The sequence below is a fragment of the Porites lutea genome, chromosome 11 (assembly GCF_958299795.1).
Source record: "Porites lutea chromosome 11, jaPorLute2.1, whole genome shotgun sequence".
Lineage (NCBI taxonomy): Eukaryota > Metazoa > Cnidaria > Anthozoa > Scleractinia > Poritidae > Porites > Porites lutea.
This window is the reverse complement of record NC_133211.1, coordinates 12,518,711-12,541,825: the sequence shown is the minus strand read 5'-3', so window position 1 is coordinate 12,541,825 and position 23,115 is coordinate 12,518,711. Positions and strand designations below refer to the sequence as shown.

The 23,115-nt window shown below is 38.7% G+C and overlaps 2 protein-coding genes across 2 annotated transcripts; one reads left to right on the top strand and one right to left on the bottom strand.

Annotated features, from left to right (window-relative positions):
* Positions 1-804: 804 nt before the first annotated feature.
* On the bottom strand, positions 805-6,223 carry LOC140952088 (N-acetyl-beta-glucosaminyl-glycoprotein 4-beta-N-acetylgalactosaminyltransferase 1-like). The gene is made up of 3 exons (XM_073401507.1): positions 5,090-6,223; positions 2,340-2,859; positions 805-1,521 (listed from the first exon to the last, which is right to left on the bottom strand). The coding sequence occupies exons 1-3, from the start codon at positions 6,118-6,120 to the stop codon at positions 1,222-1,224; spliced, it is 1,851 nt and encodes a 616-aa protein (XP_073257608.1). The 5' UTR covers positions 6,121-6,223; the 3' UTR covers positions 805-1,221.
* Positions 6,224-16,233: 10,010 nt separating this feature from the next.
* LOC140952159 (uncharacterized) lies at positions 16,234-22,852 on the top strand. Its single transcript, XM_073401584.1, has 3 exons — positions 16,234-17,409; positions 19,980-20,499; positions 22,191-22,852. Exons 1-3 carry the CDS (start codon positions 16,343-16,345, stop codon positions 22,521-22,523), a joined length of 1,920 nt encoding a protein of 639 aa, XP_073257685.1. The 5' UTR covers positions 16,234-16,342; the 3' UTR covers positions 22,524-22,852.
* The last annotated feature ends 263 nt before the right edge of the window (positions 22,853-23,115 follow it).

Genomic DNA, 23,115 nt, shown 5'->3' with positions numbered 1-23,115 from the left:
ACGCCTAACTCCACATCCTGGCAAATGCGAGGTAATGTTACTCTCCAAAGCTCGGCTTATGGGCCCGCTGCCCGCCATTTAAATTGGAGAGTCTATCGTAGAACACAAGGCCAAGACCCGACCTCTGGGTGTTACCGCAGATCAAAATCTGAGCTCGATACCTCATCTGCAAGAAGTCGTTAGGAGTTTCCCAAATAAATTAAGCCTTTTGAAGAAATCAAGGTTTCTGCCCAGTCATGTGAACGAGTCGTTTCATTTGAAGGTTATCCAGTCGTCCATTACGTACGCGATGCCAGTGTGGGGCAGCGTAAGTCAGACAAAGTTATTTAAATCATTGGAAAGAAAACACTGTCGTGCTGCCAGGATCATACATGGTTTTCCGTCGGATATGCCAACAGCTGACGTCTTAGCCACCGTTAAGTGAGACACCTTAACACATCAATATAAACTTTCCTGCTTTAATTCAGGTTTTTTACAAAGGTTACTTTGAAATGTTTCCACACGCTTTAGCTGAACAATTTATAATTCATAGCAATAGATGATCTGTGTCAAGATCGAAGCACGGGTTAATAGCTCAGAGGTTTGCGTCAAATTATGTTAAAAACTCCATTGCCTATAGAAGGGCTGTCCTCTGGAACGGCATAGGGCGTTCAAATGGTTCTATTTTAGATTGCACAGACACGAAATCGTTTCTGAAATAGGTCGTTAAGTGTGGCACTTCTAGCTATTTTAATTTCAACGTTTTAGCCCTACAAACAATTAACAACAGACCTGAGATTTTCTATATTTCAAATGTGTGTTTTATGACTGAACAATTTTATTCCCTAGTACTAATAATTTTTAACATTTTATTTTATTTGTAATTTTTGCACACGACCCTACAAGATCGTGTATAAATAACGGTTGTATGTATCTGTATGTATGTAAAATGTAAATAACTTCTAATTCCTACGAGAGAATTTTCCTTAACTTCAGGAAAAAGCCACAGCGCTCTCTTGTTTCGTTCCTGTCAAATCGAAGACAATGGAAACCAGACACCGCGTTACTCACTGACATGCTGGTCAAATTATGCCAAAACACTTGTTGCCGTCAAGTACGGCCATTTCTCCTCGTTCCTCGCCGCTTGGGACGAGGAGAAACGGCTGTGTTCGCAGGCTAATCATGTTTGTGAAAGTTGTATTAACCGTCTGTTAATTGCGATTCCACAAATAATGAATGGAGTTAAATGTTATTCCACATGCCTTTCTTTGAATGGTAGTGGTGAAAAAAATGCATCATCTTAATCGTTTCTACTTCCATCCCAGCTTCCAGTAACCGATCCACAAATTCCCAGTCCTCCCCACCCCACTTATCCTTGAATTCCCTGACGTTCATTCCTCCAATTTTGTCCCAGTCACTCTTGTACAAAGTTATCAATCCTAAACCATGAATTTCCCAATAGCCAAAAGGTTCAGAAGTTGTTGCTCCACAATCTAAGCGGACAAGAAGAGGAGAGTAAGCAATCTTGTGTTGAACGGAGTGCTGAAAGATAATGACCAGGACAAAAGCAAAAGTAAGACCGATGTATTCAATGTATAAATGAAGGTGTGCTCCTTCTAATGAGCAAAAAACTGTTAAATCATTTGCATTTTTTTAGTTTGGGCAAAGATCCGAACGTAAGTGTTTGATTGCACACATATTTAGGCTTCTTAAACATAGTGATTTTTAACCTCTCAGAAAAAAAAAACGCAACGAACAACATGATCATTTTTAAAATTTAATTATGCGCAAAAACACACTGATACCGATTCAATCTCCTAAAATGTGCTAGTCGATACTGTTTTTTTGTTCGTTTTTCATGTATCTCCTCCCTTTTCGGATACACCATGCTCCCTTTGGGGTTTTAGGGGCGTGGCTACCTGTTCGAGGATACTCAATGTAAAAAAACGTCAGAGATAAAAAAAAGGCATTGATTTCCACTGTCCCGTAATTTTTACCTGGGTACGCACATAAATTTTACGGTCGTAAAAAAAAAAGCATGTATGAAGTGCCGCGCATAAACGTTAAAGTTGATTAAGGTTCAACTTTTACTTTACGCACGACCTCCAGTACATTGTGTCTATTTTACTTACGTGTGTAAACTTTACGTGCGTTCCCGCGTAAAATTTACGCTTCAGTGGAAATCCAACCTTAGGGTTCACTCAGAAAACTGTGTATACATTCCTCTGGACAAAGCCTAGCTATATCCCTGGGATTTTAATATAATTGAAAGGTGCCAGTCAAGTTGATCTGAATGAAAGTTCCCATACCCCCGGGCTGTCCCGAAACCTCCCTGCCCAGAACAACTACGCTTCACTAACCTTTCTAACATCATCCAGGAAATGATAAGGAATATCAAGATGAAGATCCATAGTAAAAAGAATTGAATTTGGATCCCTGACCATTTCGGCAGCTTTCTGTAGCCCCAAGGCCCTTGAAAAATTTCCCTTTGAATTAGCATATTGATAAGATGGAATTGTCGCCTTTTTCAGAACATTTCCAAGATCAATGTCTCTGCTATCAAAATCAAAGATAACTACATTAAAATTGGCATCCTTGGTTCTGTTGTAAATTCTTGTCATGTTATCAAGGAAGTGAAGAATCCACCGTCCCTGGTTATTTCCTGTTGTTACCAAAATGTTTATAACAGCACTTTTGTTCCATGTCACGCCCACAGGGGTACAGAGGGTGTGTGCACCCCAAGGTCTGTAGACATACTCTGAGAATCTCACAGACTTTCCCTCTGAAATTTCTTTCAGTTCCATTTCCACCAAGTACCTGTCTCCGGTCCCTGGGTCGTGATTTTCCTCCACATTAAGGGTCCGTACAAAAGTGTATTTCCTATATTGAAGGAAAATGAGTGTGGTATGACGGATTATGCTAGCATAATTTTGAGCATACGCATAAAATTTTATGTTGTAGACTCCACTCCGAGGTCCAACCGCTTATCCTTTCCAGAAGGAACCCCTTTGATATATTTTTTTATTGACAAATGGAACCCCTTTCATATACTAGTTTAGAACGCTGTATTACTTTTTACTACTGTAAAAGCACTCTCGGTGTAGCTACTTCCATTTTTTTTCTTTCATCATTTTTTTACCCTTTGGCTTTTTACTGTTTATTCTCACTGCTGACCCTGTTAGCTTCGCGAGATTTTTGCGAAAACGTTTTTCTAGTACTACTGTAAAAGCACTCTCTTTCTCGCGGAGCAAGTTTATAATTTTGTCGCGCGCACAGCGCGCAGATCACGCGAGGATCGCAAGCGAACTGCGATTTCGCTTTGGCCATCTTTCTATGGGTTTGGTATCCGTAGTTGCCTAGCAACAAGCCATAAACAAATCCTAAAGACGCCGTTCAACATGACGTCATGGTGCATTTTGGGTTTCCAGGCAACACGGCCATGCCAGTGACTTGGGCTCATTTTAATAATAATAATAATAATAATCCATTTATATAGCGCCTTTTCTCCAAGATTCAAAGGCGCTGTTTACAAAAAATTAGATAGAACTAAAAAGTAAAAATAATCACAAGAAATTGACATTAAAACTAGACGCTAACTACAAAGTAGATAAATGTACACAATAGATAAAAAATCAGATAACAAATAAAAATAAAATAAAAATAAAATAAAATAGAATTTTATTCTCGGTTTTCACTCTCTTGAGAAAGCAGAAATAAAAATGGAAACCTTTTAATACAGAAAGTCTAGAATCTGGGAAATGAAAGAAGATAAATATACAAAAAGGCTTGCCAAGAATCAGGTCTATGGAATGGTTCATATGAGAGATCGTCGGAAAACGTTTTACCCAAATTTATAAAGCCTTGTATGGAGGCGCCATGTTTGTGTCCCTTCCAGGGGCACAAATATGGCCGCCGGAAACTAACAGAAACATCTGCTTTTGAGTTTTCCTACTTTTGCGTGAATTCTCCGCTTGAGGAACTCATAAAGATTAAAGGAATATTTATTCTAAGACAAGGAATGTTTAGATAGCAAAATCTCCAAAAATCCGCAATGTTTTTAACACACATAAGAGTTTTCTTGGCCGCAAGCTAAATGCCACGTCACCCAAAAGCCTGGAAATTCAAGCGTCCTGTATCGCAAAACGAAGAATCCTTTTGAACTGAAAATTTGTTTGTATAAAAGTTTTAAGGTGCTCTAGAAGAAGCGATAGTTTCTTAGTTTGAAAATTCTTAGTTTGAATTTTGGTGACGACATGAAAACCAATACTATTCATCCTCTGTTTATTGTACGTTGGCGAATCGCAAAATATTTCTGAGGCACAACAGTGCCCGATTGGACAAGTGGCTGGAAATCCTTGCCGTGGGAGGTTTAACACCGAAAGAACGGTGACCTGAACTTCAGCTAGAGTAGCGAAGAAGACCACTCCGTTAAATCGAGTGGCCTATATAAAGCCCGAGAACGAATAAACACGGAAATAATGCGAAATGGTTTTGAAGTACTCGCTTGAGCTATTTTTCCTCAAATGTATCTTTGAATTCATAATAAATACAGCTCCACACGGTTGAAACATTGTGAATGGCAGAGAAAAATGTTTCAACACTATTAATTGTAACGAACCTTACTGTTTATTCTCACTGCTTACCCTGTTAGCTTCGCGAGATTTTTGCGAAAACGTATTTCTAGTTTAAATATGAATAAATCACTAAACCAGGTTATTGTCACATCCATAAAATGCACTTGTTAGCATCTAAGGTCCTTTCACAGACCGAATGAGAGATTTCCCAACCCTTTCATATACTACTCTAACCGAGCCTGACAATGGTACACCTTTCGAACGGAGCCTCTGCTTATAAGCCATTATATAGCGTACTCACATGCAGGCCCCAGTAAAATGTCACAGACACAATTTAAGATGTTAAACATTACGATTCAGCAATCAAAGCTCTTTGATGACACCTCCCAAGCTACGTTTCAGACGTCTTTTTTGTAAGTCGAAGAAAGACCAGTCCTAACTCAAAGTGTATTAATAATTTGTGTTATACGTATCAGATTGCAAAAGAAACATAAAAACCCAGGATGTTGTAATGAATCACCTGGTGCATGGCTCACCTTGGATGCTTTTTTTCGATCTGAGTCCAGACTTGGGAAACAACTGCTTCTGCTACATTTTCATCCAAAATGTCATTGCCAAATGAAAGAAAATCTTCCCTTTCCTTCCACAAGATATCACCGTAGTCAAATGGATAAATGGATGAAAAGTGTAACTCCCAAGTTGACTGGTACCTTTCTAAAGGTCCTTTCACCAGGTATGAAGGATTGTAGTCACATGCAGGAAAAAGATCTTTAGAATCACTATCAATGATGAAAGGAAGGTTATACATTTCTGCACGGCGTTGTAATTCCTCCGTTGCAAAGCTAGGATCTTGGCGTTTATTGTGCATAGGCAGAACCAAATTTTTGTTGTAATCAAATGTTCCAGCTTCCTCAATCGTATCTCGAGCAATAAACACATTCGGAGGGATTTCTCTTATATCATCTACTCTCCACGAAGATGACTTCCATTTTACCTCAAAATGACAAAATTTCCTCTCAAATTTTCCATGTTTGAGTAAAACTTCTAAATAATAAAGCTTTCCAGCGAGAAGCGATACTAAACTGTCATGCCTGTCAAATTTCCAAGCAACCCGGAAAGTTGAATTTGCGATCAATTTGCTGTTCTCTGGCCTTGAGTCCGAGCTTATCCAAAGTTCTGAAGTTTCACTTGTATCTAAATGAAAACTGTAATCCCCAGACTCGATGGGAGACAGAAATCCAAATATTCGTAGTCCTGAATTTTCCAATTCTTGCCGAAAATGAAGGTGCAAAGCTGACGTTCGTAGACGTGTTGATGGTCGATGCGGAAAGAGTGGAAAATGTTTTAGTGACTGCATCTTGTGTCCGCAGATATCCTTCCAAATCTCTACATTTAAAGCTCCCGATGAAGAAAATCCTTCCCCTCTCTGACCAGATTTATCACGTATGTTATTCTCGACCCCAAAGCTCGTCTCTTTGTACATCATAAAGCCAGCAAAAACTATTATTATTATCAAGAATGTCACGAAAACCAGTTTTCTTTTACATATCCTCAATCGCATTGCCATGTGTCAGAGATCCTGATGTCGGTCTATCACCACAATTGGCGGATAAATCTGAATAAAAATATTTTATCGTAGTAAAACTACAGCATAGGGCTTCGTCACGCGTCACCTGTTGGCAGAAACGAGTAGCAATACTTATATTGGTATTTATATTGTTTTGTTTTTCCGTAACAGCTATTTTATTCGAATGAGTTTACTTCGATATGTGAAACCAGGTCACGCTAGACTGGTAGACATCTCTATTACAGAGTGTTTTCACATGACGTCACGGCGGCCATATTGGTGCCCAAAAATAATGAATGGCGGCCATTTGGTGTTCCAAACCTGACTCGTCCCCAGTCGTCTCTCTCGAGAAAGGAGAGAAGCGCGAGGGGTGATGGGGTCACCCCTCGCGCTTCTCTCCTTTCTCAAGAGAGACGACTGGGGACGAGTCAGGTTCCAAACCAATCCTGTAAGAGTTGAACTTTTTTCTTGTGCAAACGTTTTCGTTTGTTTCAATAAATTTGCACAGATGCTGGCCACGTGAGCGAAAACCCTCTATAGATGGTTTTCATAGCGGACGTCATCAAATTGTAAAGTCAAAATAGCGAGGTTATACGAATTCTTATTTATACTATGTTGAAGATAAAGAAAAAATAAATCTTTGTACAAGTTTCCATTCCCGTAGCATGTTTCATTTCGAAAACACAGCAATTTGAACTTCCGAGTTTCTCAGTGCGTGACACTAAAATAGGAATGCTGTCCCCTTTAAAAAAGTCTCTCCTCTTGATTTTCTCCCTTCCCCTTGTACCGCGCTGGGGGTATGAACTTGGGTGTCCGTCTGAGTATTAAACGGACAGCTAGAGTTGGTTCCTGCCTTTCTTTATTCCCTTTATTTAACCCTCAATAAGACGGACATTACTCTTGGATGGGCACGTGGTGCTGGTCTCAAGAGGTGTTTGTCTTTGAGAGACTTGATTGTATGAGAATGTCTGCGTGGGGGGGGGGGGGGGGGCTGTACCATGCAGCGTTCGTCTTCTACCTTGTATAATTACCTACGATCAGTCTTTTTATTTAATTTTAATGTTTTGTTATTTTGTTTTGAGAAGAGAGGGAAATAGAGAAACAACAAAAAACGGAATAGAGATGTAGGAAATAATAATAATGGAAACTTTTTTTGTGTTTTTGAATGTACAATTGTAAATCTCGCAACCTATAGGCAATTTACAAATGCTGCTTGAGATTGGATTATTAAAAAGAAAAAAGAAAAAGAAAACAACAAAACAAAAAACAAAAAACAAAACAAGACAAAAGCCAAAATATATATATATATATATATCAAAATTGCATTAAGTCTGTGCTATCCCAGTTCCTATTTCTACAATAAAAGATGTAATATGTTGCTGTAATGGCTATATTTATCATTTTCTTGATTAAATAACGTTGCTGCTTTTTGTCAATGCCAATGTCATTCATTATGTCTAAGAACGTGGAGCATTCATCGGAGAAAACGCCAAGGGAACTCATGGAGAGATTTACAAATCTCACACATCTGTAATTTCTACTCATTTCGTTGATCAAGTTCAGATATTTTTTTTTCCACGCACTGCATTGTTGTCAAGGTTAGACTCGAAACCAACTGTTAATTCTAGAACATATAGGCACTTGGACTGGATTAGGAAAAGAAGATCTGGACGATAGTTTTCACCAGTTATTATTGAGGGATTCAGAAAACCATTAACATCTGCATAGAGTGAAGAGTGAACATTAATTACAGGTTGAAGTGACTTGGCAATGAAGTTAAGGATTGAGTCGTGTCTCCAGGTAAAGCGATCAAGGTACTGTTGACAACCAGCGACAACATGAAGGAGTGATTCAGGATCAAGGCAAAAGGAGCAATCAGGACTTTGTGATAATCCCCATCTTGCCATATTCATACGTGTAGGGAGGGAGTTGTTGATGTAGCGGATGGTAAAATTGTAAATGTTCTTGGGTAGATGAGACTGGGCCTCTGACCAAATAGAATTTACAGATGACAATGAGTACTTGATAACATTTGAGAAGAAAAAAACCTTGAGATGTTAGGTGGTGTTGCAGTTTATCCTCTTGATTAGAACGGAAATCTTTAAGAACTTCCTTAGTGGATTTGTACACATCATATTGAATATTAGTGTGACAGCTTGACGATTTCCAGAGATCTTTTAAGGAATCATTTGGTGAGTCTTTTAATGAATTTCGGAGAACTGTTTGGCACTGCGTAAAGTTGATAGAGGGAGGACAAATATTAAGACCAAATTTATTGCGTTCTAGGAAAACATTGCTCAGTGTTCCAGATATCGGAATATCAAGCCATTTTCGAATATAGTCATTCACTACAGAGTCGAGATGTTCCGTTATCCAGGGTTTGGTTCTATTAGCTATAGTGAAATACCAGGACAATTTAGATAGGACATAGCGGCTGTAGTAATAATAATAATCATCATCATCATCATCATAATAATAATAATAATAATGATAGTACCTACAGAGGCATAACAATGCTTTCAAGATCTTATTCTTTGAAGTCCTCAGATCTTTAGATCTCATTACTAAAGTTGAACCGTGGTTCTCACAAGTCACACCCAAGCCGCTGTATAAGGTGGTCGTATAAGAATGAGCATGCGACCGCCTTTTGTGACGTCCCATTATTCGCTGACACAACTCAAGTAAAAGCTAATAGAATCTACGCCACGGTCATTGACAAGACCAGCAAGCAAGTCAGAGTGATTGAAATGAGCTGTCCATGACTGGAAAATAGAGAGTCTAAAGATTCCGAGAAGACAACGAAGTACAGTCAACTGAGACTAGAGCTGACGAACCGATATCCTGAGTACAAGGTCAATCAGTATAACATCATCATGGGTGTCCTTGGGGGCTGTTCGAAAGAGGTTGAGAAAAATATTAAAGCGTTTGTAGGAGACAAGTGTGAATCAATTATGCGCCAAATGCAAAAGGCAATCCTGTCTAGTTCATTACACATTGCTAGAATGTTCAAGCTGAGCGCTTAGATATCTACAGGAATTTTGGACACCTATTTTAACAGATACTTAATCTTGTACATTATCGAAATTTTATTTACATACCTTAGACGTTCCCATAATTAAATGGACACACAGCTATATGAACGATGGGTTTCAACTTACGAAAATTTTCATTTTGTAATTAAGAAGTCTATAAAGCTTTTAGGTTTTTATTTATTTATTTATTTATTCAATTTTTATGACACTCTTATCAAATAATTTTTACCAAGGTTTTTAATTATTTATTTTTTTGCGCAAATTATTGTGTAATTGTTACCATAAATTTTAGTCGATGCTGCGGCTGGTGACGGTTTGCCGCCCAGCCAAAGCTTTTATTTGTTGCTCTGGGCATCCAGACATTTGTACTGCCATAATAATAATAATTTAGGAAAGGTGGTGACTGCAGCAAGAGCTGGGAATCTGTTGAAGCAATCTCATTGGAGCAGTTCTTGGAGATCGCTAAAGACAAAAAGTGGCAAGGAAAGTTATTCCGTATCAGATCGGAAGATGAGAGCCTAAGCCTAACCAGCTGCTTTGCATGGTTAAAAGGTTGGACTACATGCCCTACATATACCATCGCGGGCATGTATGAACTGTATGAGCAGTTGTTACCTACGAAGCTCTACACAAAGGAGAAGACGCAAACCTCCACCGACGGCGAAGTTCTATACAGGTTATGTGGGAAGGTAGCTGAGAGCGTTGCACATGTACTGGCTGGCTCCCTGGCACAAACCAAGCACCTATAAAGGCATAATGCAGCTTTGAAGATTCTGTTTTTTGAGCTCCTGCGAGAGCATGGGTTAATAGAAGAGGTTCCACCATGGTACTCACCGGTGATGCCAGAACCAGCCTACGAGATCACCACGAGTGAGGCGTTTTGGGATATTCCCATCTATGCAGAGCACAACGAAGTTAGAGCAAATCGGATCGACGCGCGACTTGTCACCCACGAGAGGAAAGAAGTCTGCACAATTGAAATGTGCTGCCCATGGATTGAGAGTAGAGCCAAGAAAGATGAGGAAAAGACACTCAAGTATGGGGCCATGATGTGGGAACTGAAGCAGAGATACAATGGTTACAGGGTTGAACAGTACAACGTAATAATTGACGAGCTGGGTGGTTACTCTAAACACCTAGAGAAGTCGGTGAGGAAGCTACTTGGAGCGAGAGCACGGAGCGTATTTGAGCGGATGCAGAAGTCGGTCATCTCAAACACTTTAAACATAGCCAGAACATTTAAGATAAATACTTAGTTAGGGCGCTAAGGATATCAGATTTTAGATTCTTTTTTTCTCTAGAAATCCAGAAACACAAGTTTACTGATGTTTTTACTTAGATTTTATAGAGTGTTAGAGTTTGATATTATTCTAAATAGGCTTTTAGCAGAGATAACCACATTATGATGGCCTAGTTCAGGCCGGGCGTTTAGGTATATATGAGAGATAATGAGAGTATAAAAAATGAATAATTTTTTAAATAGGCTTCTAGTAGGGATAATTATATCATCATGTCTTTGCGTAGGTTTTACAGAGTATAAGAATTTAATAATATTCTAAATTGGCTTTATAAGTGGAGAGCTTCATATTTTTATGTATATTAGGATTGTATTATGTTTCGTACCGACCTTTTTTTACTTCTAAGTATAGCTTCTCAAGTGGTGTAGGTTATGTTATGCGCCCTATACTAATCATAATGTGGACAGCATCCCAAAGTTTTATACTGCGAAATAATAATATTTACTTCCTTAGTGCCATTTCCATTGCTGTCTAATGGCGCTTTACAACAACAAATACTTTAAAAAATAATAATAAATAGAATAAAATTACAATAATGCACTGTTTAAAAAATATTAAATTAAGCTATGCGATTTTCTCTCCAGCAGAACTATCGTGTGTTACCTAGGCGGAATTTGGAGGCGACTGGAGCCGTTGGAGCGAATTTACGGCCATTTTCCTTTGTTGGATCCGTCAGGCCGCTTCACTGGAGTCCCAACCTTGCTAAACCTTTATATAGAGAGAAAACCGTTTACATTACACCCCATAAAACGGCCATAAATCGGCCCGTGGACCACACAGGAGAGACGTAACACACATTTTATGTAAGGTGAGCTGTTTTTTAATGAAATCCTTTCATTTCATTTTCGTAGGTTACGGAAAACGATAGGTTTTTTTCCATACAAATCCTTATATTTCGAAAGTTACGCAACAATGCCCATGTTCGCCGATGCTCATATTTCGAGCTTGGGCTACCTGTGATATGAATGGTACCGTACAAATATATCGAAATGCTTTTGTACAAATCGAGTAATCTATTTATACCCATTATGGTTCTTGTTCATACTTCGAACTGTTTTCTTGTGTACATCGAGCTTTCTTATATAAAGTATTGAACCGTAAACACTTTTGTATAAATCGAAACTAACGGCTATTGATTGAAGATTCTTATTGGAAACTACTCAGTGATCCACCGTCAATACCAATATCCCGGGGACGGGGGTGTACTTCCTTATAAGAGGCTAATGGGGATGTGCCGCTGGATGGGGTCGCATTTTCAATAGAGTTACTAGAATGGGGTCGCACATTTTCGGATTTTTTGGGGGGTCTAAAATTGGCCACAGAATAGACTATAATAGGGTAATAGGGTAGGGGCTCTAAGAGGCCAGTGCCACATGCCCAGCAAAAATTAACCCAAGAAACCCCCGAGACCGATATCTGCTCGAGATGTCATCTTTTGCATTGCTGATGATGTTATTCCACGTGCCTTTCTTAGGATGGAGATAGTAAAACACGTTCAACATTTTGAGCCTTTCTTCTAACTTCTATGTCAGCTAATGTCAGCTTTCATTAAGCGATCCAATAATTCCCAGTCCTCCCCGCTCCCTCTATTCTTGAATACCTTGATGTCCTCTCCTTCGCAATACCGATGGAGCGGTCTACCAATTGACAAAAAGCCAACGGACAATGATATTGGTAGAGCACTGCACCGGTAACGCAGAGGTCATACTTACATACACACGTTATTTTAACTCGCATTATCAGAGTAGCTTTATTGAGCTAACATCTTCAAGAGAAAAAAAAAAGTAAAATAAAAATAATGAAAAAATGAATGCATGTTTTAAGTAACATATCAAATATGATATCTTTATCTTTATATCGTGGTGGGAGAGGACAGGGCTATTACGTGGGTGTTTTATCGTGATCTTCACTTAACAGCAATGTTTTTTGGTCTTCACAAAAAGGTCTGTTTAAAGGAGATTGAAGTTTGTCGAAAAGTTATCTTAAACAAAATTATTGTATTGCTTGTCACCAGGAGCTCATCAAATGGGCTCCTGTTGTCACACAAGGTTTGCCATCTGTTCCTTCCTCTCCCGTCCTGTTGCTTATTTATTTATTTTATTTTATTTTATTTGCCACACAATAATTACAAAAAATATAGGAAAAGAAGAAAAAAAGAAGTGGCGAGGAGATCTAACAGAAACTATAGGAGCTTATGGGAGGTTAGGCCTTCTCGAACTATGAGCTAGAGCTGTTTCACATCATTGAAGAAAAGAAGGCGAAAAGTCGAAGATGGAAAGACTTATGAACTGTTTTCATACTTACTCAATAATTTTAATATTCAGTTTTTTCTCAAAAGAGGAGAGGGATTGAGAGTTGATGATCTTGTTGTTAAGTTCGATCAAATCACTAATAACTCTGGAACTGACTCGTCCCCAGTCGTCTTCGCGTAACGTGTGCGGCGGGAGCAGGGGGTGATGTATCCTACACAGCCGTTTTTAACGCGCCTTTCTCGCGAGGGGTGATTTTCACTCGCGCCCGCGTTTCGCTCGCTCTGGGGGCTACTCGTAGTTAACCTGAGATCAGGCCCAATTTGAGCGGTTCTCATACATTCTCTCTAACGGCTACCGCTAAAATTGGGCCTGATACAAACTCTCTCACGTCTGTGCTCTTTACGGCCCTGGGGCCCGTTTCTCGAAAGTCCCGATAATTAAAGGGCCAGTAAAGCTGTTCTGGTTTACATGCCAGACAGAGGTTTCAATAGTTTTGCATCTTACATGATAAAACTATCAGTTAATGAAACAAAATGGAGTAGTTTGCTGGCCAGGACACTCGCTCTTATTCTTTATATTTCGATTTGAATATTTTATTTCGGGCCCGAAAAGTTTAAGGTGGCTCGATACAGTTTTTCAAGGCCAATACCTCCCAAGTTTAAGCATAAACTACGTCGCCATAAACACAGTTTTGGAAAAATTGCCCCCACAGTTGTATTAGATAAAGATGAAAATCTTTTATGATCAGGGTTGCAATGACATCGGAGTTGTTATAGCAACGAAATGACGCTATTACCTATTTTACTTACAGAAGTATTTCTCGGCACTGAGAACTGTTCTTCCAAAATTATTCACGGGAGCTTTTTCCTCCAATAGCCGCCTCGATGTTCTTGAAGTTTGAGCGAAATCTGTAAGAGCGTTATCGAGATATTTTGGCATCAAGACTTTGTGGTTAGAAATACGGTAAAAAATGGATAATCTTGATGTTCGGCTGTTATCTGTAGAAAATGAAGCGCTTTTGACATGCAATTTCACCTGAGAGTAGTTTCAATCTTTTTAAAAAAGTGTGTGAAAGACCGTGGAGATAGCTCCAGCCGATTGCTAGAGAGAAGGATTTGATTAGTATGTATCGAGGCGCTTTTGTTAGCGGTTTTTGAACATTTTGGTCTACTTTAACAAATTAGCGAATAATTTTTAAACCACTAGATAGATTTTTAAAAAAAAATAAGATTCTTGAGATTAACCTTCCTTTTATATGACCCTTTAGTTTCAAGATTATTGATATATTGTAAGGCAGTAAAATAAGGGCTACAATTCGCCAATATTTTGGCAGAAATTTTGTGTTTACAAATGCGAGCCTCTCATTATTCAGGGTATTGTCTCCAAGTTTCATATTTTCGCGCATAACAATAGCTAGCATTTTTGCATATGTCGAATGCATTGTTAGTTACTGTTGTTCACGTGAAAATGAAACTTGGAGACAATGCCTTGAATAATGAGAGGCTTTCACTTGTAATAACGAAACTTCCGATAAAAAAGTAACGAGTTGTAGCCCTTATTTTACTGCCTTACAATGTATCAATAGTCTTGAAACTAAAAGGTCATATAAAAGAGAGGTTAATCTCAAGAATCTTAAATTTTAAAAAAAATCTATCGAGCGGTTTAAAAATTATTCACTATTTTTTTAAAGACGACCAAAATGTTTACAAAACCGCTAACAAGAGCGCTTCGATACATACTAATAAAACCCTTCTTTCTAGCAATCGGCTGAAGCTATCTCCATGATCCTTCACACACGTTTTTAAAAAGATTGAAAGTACTATCAGGTGAAATTGCATGTCAAAAGCGCTTCATTTTCTACAGATAATGGCGAAACAACAATATTGTCCATTTTTTACTGTGTTTCTAATCATAAAAACATCATCCCAATATATCTCGATAACGCTCTTACAGATTTCGCTTAAACTTCACGAACATAGAGGCTGCTATTAGAGGAAAAAGCTCCCGTGAACGATCTTAAAAGAACAGTTCTCAGTGCCGAGATACACTGCTGCAAGTAAAATAGGTAATAGCGTCATTTCGTTGCTATGACAACTCCGATGCCGTTGCAACCCTGGTCATAACATATTTTCATTTTTATCTAATACAACTGTGGTGGCAATTTTTCCAAAACTTTGTTTATAGCGACGTAGTTTATGCTCAAACTTGGGAGGTATTGGCCCTGAAAAACTGTATCGAGCCTAACGCTGATTGGTTGTCGGAAACACCGGAAGTTGAAAGCGCTTCTTCCTCGTGGCTGTTTTCGTGAATGATCCGCCGTCGGCGGAGAAAAGGATCGATTTTGCTGTCTTTTTTTTATTGTTTTATGGTCTTATGGTAGGAAAATATGCCTTAATATGTGCCATGGAAATTCAGAAAATTCATATGGTTGTTCATATCTTCTCACGAGTTGCTGTAGTTACGGAACTAATGTGAGTTTATTGAGGAGTTGAATCCCTCTGCAGGTTGTTGACCGCTAACAAGGTGCCTATTTACCAACAAATGAGTGCAAATCAAAATACTGTCCACATTAAAACTGGCTTCATTTGAAAGTTTGGCCGGGAATGACGTCTCTGAACGGGGTACGCAAGCAGAGGCTCACTGCGAAAGAAACCTCAATCGCCAACTGTGAAGTGTTAGACGAAAAATGTCGCATCGCTGTTCAAGGATTTTTTGTAGGCATTATTATAAAAGCTGGTGGCGCTAGTCTTAAGGTAACAGACTTGTTGTTTGCCTTCGCTTTTTTATAGGAGATAAACCAGGAAAACTAGTGTCCTCGCTCGTTGGCTGTTTGCTGTTTGGTTATTTCGATTAATGTAAATAAATTTAGTGAGCTTTTTAGGCCTGCAGTGAAACAACAACACAACTAATCTAAAAAAGGAGAGCTACAAAGTGTGTTTGTAATATTGTTTTTCGTTTTGTTTATAGGTCAGTTGAGCATGCAGTTAGTGGCAGATAATATCTACCTGGATTTATATTTTTTTTACCCCTTTGTTTCTCTAGTAAATTCGCAAGTATTATTAATTTATTGCGGGTGTACGCACAGGACCAAATCAGCTGCATTAATACACTTTAGAACTCGTTGGGTTTGTTCTGAAATAATTTATATATCCTTTGAGAAAGTTCGCGATATATTTCTTCAAAAGTTTTAAATTTAGAATTTTTTTTGTTTTCGTTTCGCCTTGCCCGCCGGAATGTTATTACAAAGCGAGACAAAAATTGAGCCTGATCTCAGGTTAACTCTTGGTCTATTTTTAGGGTTGTCACGAATTGCGTGACGACACTAAAAACGGCTGTGTAGCAGACTAGGGGTGATGGGAAGGGAAAAGGGATTTGCTCTCAACTCTGGCCCTTACAATGGCCAACAAAACACGTCCAGATATCCATCTAAATGTTAAAAAACTACCTACGGTGTTAAATCAAAAAAACGGCCTCGCACAACCTTTCGACACGAGATCTCAGTCCCTCGCACGTGTTGCACGCATGCGCCACCATGATGTAGCTGGTTGCATGCTCAAATGATCACATTAGTCAAGCAGAAAATGCGTTCATTTGAGCGAGACTTTAGGAATTTATACCAACTTTATACCATGCTGCCTGTATGATATACCCTGAAGAAGCTATGATGCGATGGCGAAGATTTAGAAAACAACTGGCCTTGGCAATACTCGCTTCATCCATAACCGCTGTTGCTTTTTTATTCAGCAGAAAAGAAAATGCCAAGGAATCTCATAGAGGTCTCAACCTTTCGAACTTTCAATCGGGCATGATCTCTGGACAAACTGGAAAAGGTTTTTTAAACCTAGCGATATGGGAGGAAATCTGCGGACATGAAATGCAGTCCCTGAAGGAATTTCCTCTCTTTCCACGTGGACCAACATCACGTTTACTTATTTCGAAATTTCGACTTCGTTTCACGCAGGAGTTCAAAGATTTTGGTCTCCGAATTTTTGGTTTCCTCCGCCCTAACGAATCTGGGAATTATAGCTTTTGTTTATCCTCTATTATTAACGGTACCTCAGAGCTCTGGATAAGCTCCGATTCAAAGCCAGAAAACAGCAAACTGATCACGAATACAACTGACGGACTGACAAATTGTTATGATAACAAAAATCGTATTCAGTTGGTGGCGGGAGATACTTACTTTTTAGAATTTTTGCATAAACATGGCCTCCATGATAATGAAAAGAAAGTTAATGAAATCTACGTGAAATGGAGGTCATCGTCGTGGGAAGAGCGTGAACTGAGAGAAATCCCTTCGAATGTGTTATTTGCTGAAGTCAACGAATCAAAAGATGTTCGAACACTTAATCAGTACCCAGCTTTCGTTTTGCCTAGGCACGTACAACGTAGAAGTCCCACATTCGTGAATGAAGAGGTAGAACGTCGTTCTCAGATGTACAGCCTTCCGTTCATCAATGAAAGCGACTCTAGAGATCTCTTTCCTCCATTTCGCTACAATCCTTCATACCTTGTGAAAGGACCTTTAAGAAGGTATCAATCCACGTGGGAGATGCATTATACTTCAATTTACCCTTTCGACCACGGTGATATCTTGTGGAAGGAGAGGGGAGATTTTCTGTCATTAGGTAATGATAGACTGGACGATGAAATTGCACAAGCCGTTGTTTCGCAAGTATGGACTCAGATTAAGAAAAAGCATTCCAGGTGAGCTGAGCCTCCAAACTGATTCATCACATCTGTTATGTTATCATTAGAATTCATCAGGATGGTATAGCAAAAACGCGTATAGTACACAATAAATTTTCTGTTACTTTTGCCATCTTGCTTTGCCACCCTGATGAGTTCTAATAAAATCGGGCACGTAGCATGATCCACGTACGCTCATATGCCTGTGCGTACAGGTGAGAATTTTTATCATCGAATTGGATGACTGATAATTTTTTTGGCACCGTATTGGTGTCTAAATTTTAGTATTATTTTCCGTTATCTTTTTATTACTCCATAGACAGATGTTGATATTGATGGTGTTGTAACAGAGTTTGCCCATTTGAAGGGTAGGCATCTCGCCTTTCGTTTGTAACCTCGTTGATGTTGTTGGTGTCACTGTTTTACCCTTTTTTCCATAACACTGTACCTAACTTCTGCATTTTCCTTTGCACTTATTTACTGAAAATGTCCTGCGAAAGAGACAGGAAATGGCACTTCCGAGACCCTAAAATGAATAATTTTCTGTGGTCGCAGGTCTCCAGACCCTCCTAAAACATTACATGTATTTCACCTGCTTACACCTTCAAAATCCCACACTATGCCCCACAAAAAACAAAGCCTCTGTCTATGGCTGCTACCTTCTCTGTTGAGTCCTATCAGTAGCCTATAGGACAGGTATATTTTTTGGGATGATTGGTATGATCATGTAAAATTTGAACTGATCATACGGAAACATTTTCAGACAACTGAGACGATCAGAACGATTGAAGGCTATCCTAGAAATCATCACTCTTATTCCAGTAATTGGGTGCAAATTCGTGCTGGACACCACTAAAGCCCCAAAATGTTCTTACTGGGTATGGGCACTGTCTGAAAAAAAGAAAATCTGTTTCATCAAGGTTTGGATGTGATGCTGTGTCTTCGTAGACCTCTTCTAGCTTGTCTATGCAGCAAAATCGAGAGAATAAGCTGATAGCCAGCCATTAGGTTCCCTTTCTGATTGAAAGTTGCCTTTATGTTTGGTTTGTTTGCGAAGCACAGACAAAAATTCCTTTGTCAGACTCGAGAAACATCGCTAACAACCACATGCCTGCAGTGTTTGAGGTAATCAAGATGATTAAATGAAAACCACCAATCGTCCCGAAATGTTTTGAAATGACTTGTGTGATTGGGAGGATCATATGGAAATCAGGCTTAACCCTGTAAGTCCCAATAGTGATCAACAACAATTTTCTCCTAACAATATCCATACACTGTCAAGAGATAAAGTTATGAGAATTAATAAAATGATCATCATAGAGAAAATTCCATGAACTTTTTATCAAATTCTCTCACCTAATTCTTAAAGGAGATGTGTGGAGATCAGTTTGGAGAATTTGTATGTGGATATTGGGGCTTAAAGGGGTAAGGCTTCATGTTTAATCTTTTTTTCTTTGCCAAGAACTATGATGGCTTATATGACTATTTCATAAACTGTCACTTTGAAGGAAGCCAGAGAAGTTGAAGGCGACGTTTTCAGGTTGAGCAATTTCTGAAGTAATCATGTAAGCGATCATTAAACGTGGGGACAATTCACACTGGGGGATCATACCAGACTGTATGTTAGCTTACATGGAGTATAAACCAATTTCAGTTGATTTGTTGTAAACTTAAACATTGAGGTGGGGTCACCATTTGAATGGATCTCTTGAAATGTCTGATTTGTGTTGTGTGTGTCTTCCATGTGGTTAAAAACAATCAATAATAATATTATACATTACACTCACTATCTGTCTTCTCATTGGCTAAGAGCCTACAGCTAATTTTGGAAATCAGTACAACCTACAGATTAGTTAGTTATCTGCTAGCAGATAACAGATTAATCTAGAGGTTAGGATTAGGGTGATGATTTCCAATAATAATATCAATTCAGGTTTGTTTCAACAGTGTGTTTGTCGTTATTTTCTTCAAAACAATGTATAATAAAACAATTATTAGATTCAGTTTCTGTGATATCCTAAATAATCAAGGTCTTGTAAGTGTTATCAGCCTCGGCCTTCGGCTCGGCCGATAACACTTACCTTGACTTTGATTATTGCGGATATCACAAAATCACGAAAACCTTATTCAATAATTGTTTTTTACTCTCCAAAGGTGAAGTTGAGTGAGTATCTTTGAATTAACCACAAGAAAAGGTCAAGGCAATTATTCAAGTGATTTTAAAAGAGGAAAGGGAAACCAGGGTTTAAATAATGGTTGCATGGTGCTGCAGAGAAGCAATGAACCAAAATGCAAAGATTTCAATTAAAGAATCAAGAATGGCTGAATGAGTAGCATTTTAATTTTTTGGAACAACATATCACTTTTTTTTGCTTTATTTTTCCACTTACAGCCTAAGAATAGTTTTAAATTTTTAATTTGCGAGAAAATACTAAGTTCACACCACTAAGTGGAAAATGTCTTTTGCAAGATTCCCATATGAGCCCATCCATACCCCTTTTATGGGAGGTTTCCAGGAAGCTCAGGGTTTATTTAGTTAAAAACAAAGAAATAATATTTTCCTGTTTTTTTTAAAATCCTTTTGATAGGAAATACTCTCTTGTGCGAACCTTAAATGTGGAGGAAAATCACGACCAAGGAATTGGAGACAGGTACTTGGTGGAACTGGAACTCAAAGAAATTTCAGGAGGAAAATCTGTAAGATTCTCAGAATATGTCTACAGACCTTGGGGTGCACACACCCTCTGTACCCCTGTGGGGGTGGCATGGAACAAAAGTGCTGTTATAAACATTTTGCTTACAACTGGAAATAACCAGGGACGGTGGATTCTTCACTTCCTTGATAACATGGCAAGAATTTACGACAGAACTAAGGACGCCAATTTTAATGTAGTTATCGTTGATTTTGACAGCAAAGACATTGATGTTGAGAATGCTTTGAAGAAGGCAGCAATTCCGTCCTATCAATATGCTAATATCGAGGGAAATTTTTCAAGGGCCTTGGGTCTACAGAAAGCTGCTGAAATGGTCAGAGATCCAAATTCAATTCTTTTTGCGATGGATCTTCATCTTGATATTCCTTATCATTTCCTGGACGATGTTAGAAAGGTTTGTGAGCATACATGTATATTATTTTGATAAATATTTCGTCCACAAGGATATACCCTGAGACTCCTAGAACAGTAGAATGTCAAGTGTTGTTGGACAGTAGCAGAGTTACCAATGACTTTCTTTTCTGCAGTACCCTTCCCCACCGCCCCCGCCCCCACCCCACCGCCATTTTCAAAGCATCCCATTCTGATACACCCCCACATCAAGCCAGTCTCCAAATCACCTATTTTTTTAGTGGAATGTAGTCATGAATTAAGGACAAACAATCTTTCAGGGGTGTAGCTAAAAGCCAGCCGCCGGCTACTTTCACTGGCTGAAAAAGTGCTCACCAACAGCTCAAATTGCAAATGAAAACAAAGACATAGGGGAATTTTAGAGATGCAGTTGAGTAAAAAAGCCAGCTTGCCTTATAAAAAAGCCTGCTTTCAGGGTTGTCACAAAGTTTTGAAGTAGATGGCTGAGTTGTCAGGGTAAGCGGCCAGTCCAGGGATATTTTATTTTAAAATGCCGACCGTAAAGAAATGCCAAGGAGAGTAGCTGGCCAATACTAACCAAGTAGGCGGCAATTTTTGCCGGCAGCTGGCTACTTTTGACTACCCTGCTGCTTTTATTTTCCTTAGCTACACCCCTGCTTTATTATATAGCTTAATCCTTGAGCAGACAAGATAAAGTGAATCTTGTTTTCTGATTGGCTGCCCAAGCTGGCAAGATGGCCAGCCACTCTGCCTGCTGGGGATTTCCTGTATTGGTTCTGCCAGAAAAAACGTATCTTTTTGCCAGAATAAATCCTTTATTGGCCAAACTTGTTCGGTCAAGATTGCTGGATATTGGCCTCATTCCTAGTGGGAAAGCTGCACAAAAGACAGTTCCTTGTTGTTAATCGCAGGTGGCGTGACATAACACTAAAGATTGAAAAGACTGAACATTATGCCAACACTGCAGCATGATACATAACCAACAATGGTTTCCACAATACCAAGAAAAACTTATACAAAGCTGCCAGAAACCATAACATGAAACTTTAAGATTAATCAAAAACAATTTTAAATTTTGGGAAAATTCAAATACATTTATTATGCCAGAGATTTGGTGACCGGTACAGATTAGTGCTGTGTGTGAGATCCGGAAAATTTGGGAGAATTAGCACAAATTTATAGGAAAATTCCTTTTAAATGTTTCTTTTTATTAACAAATGAAAATACCAAACATACCTAAAAGTAGTTGTTCAGACATCACTTTGCAGGGACAGTTAATATATCAACAGACTTGAAAGTTTAGACTCCTTTACAAGTCAACAATTTTTTCAACAATAATGTTAACACTACCTGCCCAAACTTAAGTGATCACTATTGCGGAAAACTGTAGATTTTTCATCTTTGTAAATAGTTGATCTTAAAAAATCTTGTAAACTTGCACTGACTGCCAACACTTCAATTTGAAGAGGGTTCAAATCAAAAATCAAAAACATTGCTAAAATATAGTACTGAAAGGCAAGTTATAAAATCCAAAAGTTCTGCCATGTCCATAGGATTTTTTTCCACAGAAGACGAAAGTCAGAAATATTGTTCATCAATATAATTATCATGTCCCGGTGACTGTGATTACAAAAGGTAACCTGTTTAGTACAGAATAGTGGAGGCTGTTTATTTTTGTTCTTCTGTTCTTTTTTCTTTTTAATTTTTTTGCAGCACTGTGTGCAACACAAGATTGCTTATAGTCCCATTCTCATTCGCCTGGATTGTGGAGCAACACCTAGCCAGCCGTTTGGCCGATGGGAGATTCACGGTTTAGGATTGATCGGTTTGTACAAGAGCGACTGGGACAAAGTAGGTGGAATGAACATTGAGGAATTCAAGGATAAATGGGGTGGGGAGGACTGGGAACTGAGTGATCGCATTTTGGAGGCTGGCATGGAGATAGAGAGACTAAAAATGATGCACTTTTTTCATTACTTCCATTCAAAAAAGGGCATGTGGAACACCATGAATGATCAACTTAAGTCCAGTAAGACACTAGTATGACATAATCATTCTTGGAAATAGTGTATTTGGTCATATGTACATCATTTCAGGAACGACTTTGTAGCTGAGTTCAAAGATTATTCGTACCCATGCAAAAGAAAGATCACTGCCCTTTTCAGCTAAACCAAAGAAGATAAGAATGACTTTTTAGTGATGACTGCTCTGTAGGGAACATATTCATCAAAACAGTCATGATTCTCTCTAACAGACACCTTCATGAGAAGTTATAGACATCCCCTAAAACACATGCCTGAAGTTGCTGCCTATTGTTTTTTAGTCTTATTGCTACTCCCAAACTCCGAATGGTATAGAAATAATAATGATAATAAAAATAATAACAAATGATGATAATTCAAATAATTATGATATGAGTTTTTAAAGTGCGGGGGCCGGTGACCACCTCTTTTGCACGGGGGGAAGGGGGGGGGGGGGGCAAGGGAGGTAGGGGCAAATTTGGCTGTTCTCTCTTTGTCTTTGTGGCTGTTTAGAACTGTTAGATTACTGAACCTTTCTTTAGTCATTATTGAGCGGAGTCATGTTTATAAATTTTAAGCCGCAGAAAAGTACCTTTCTCCTGCTGAGCCTGATTGCA

Bases quoted from the DNA above. Each gene is read 5' to 3' on its own strand.
- LOC140952088 (XM_073401507.1), bottom strand. From the start codon at position 6,120: ATGGCAATGCGATTGAGGATATGTAAAAGAAAACTGGTTTTCGTGACA. The intron at 2,860-5,089 runs GTGAGCCATGCA...CCTTCAATATAG, and splicing joins ATCGAAAAAAAGCATCCAAG to GAAATACACTTTTGTACGGA. The intron at 1,522-2,339 runs GTTAGTGAAGCG...ATTATCTTTCAG, and splicing joins TCCTGGATGATGTTAGAAAG to CACTCCGTTCAACACAAGAT.
- LOC140952159 (XM_073401584.1), top strand. From the start codon at position 16,343: ATGATATACCCTGAAGAAGCTATGATGCGATGGCGAAGATTTAGAAAA. The intron at 17,410-19,979 runs GTGAGCTGAGCC...TCCTTTTGATAG, and splicing joins ATTAAGAAAAAGCATTCCAG to GAAATACTCTCTTGTGCGAA. The intron at 20,500-22,190 runs GTTTGTGAGCAT...ATTTTTTTGCAG, and splicing joins TCCTGGACGATGTTAGAAAG to CACTGTGTGCAACACAAGAT.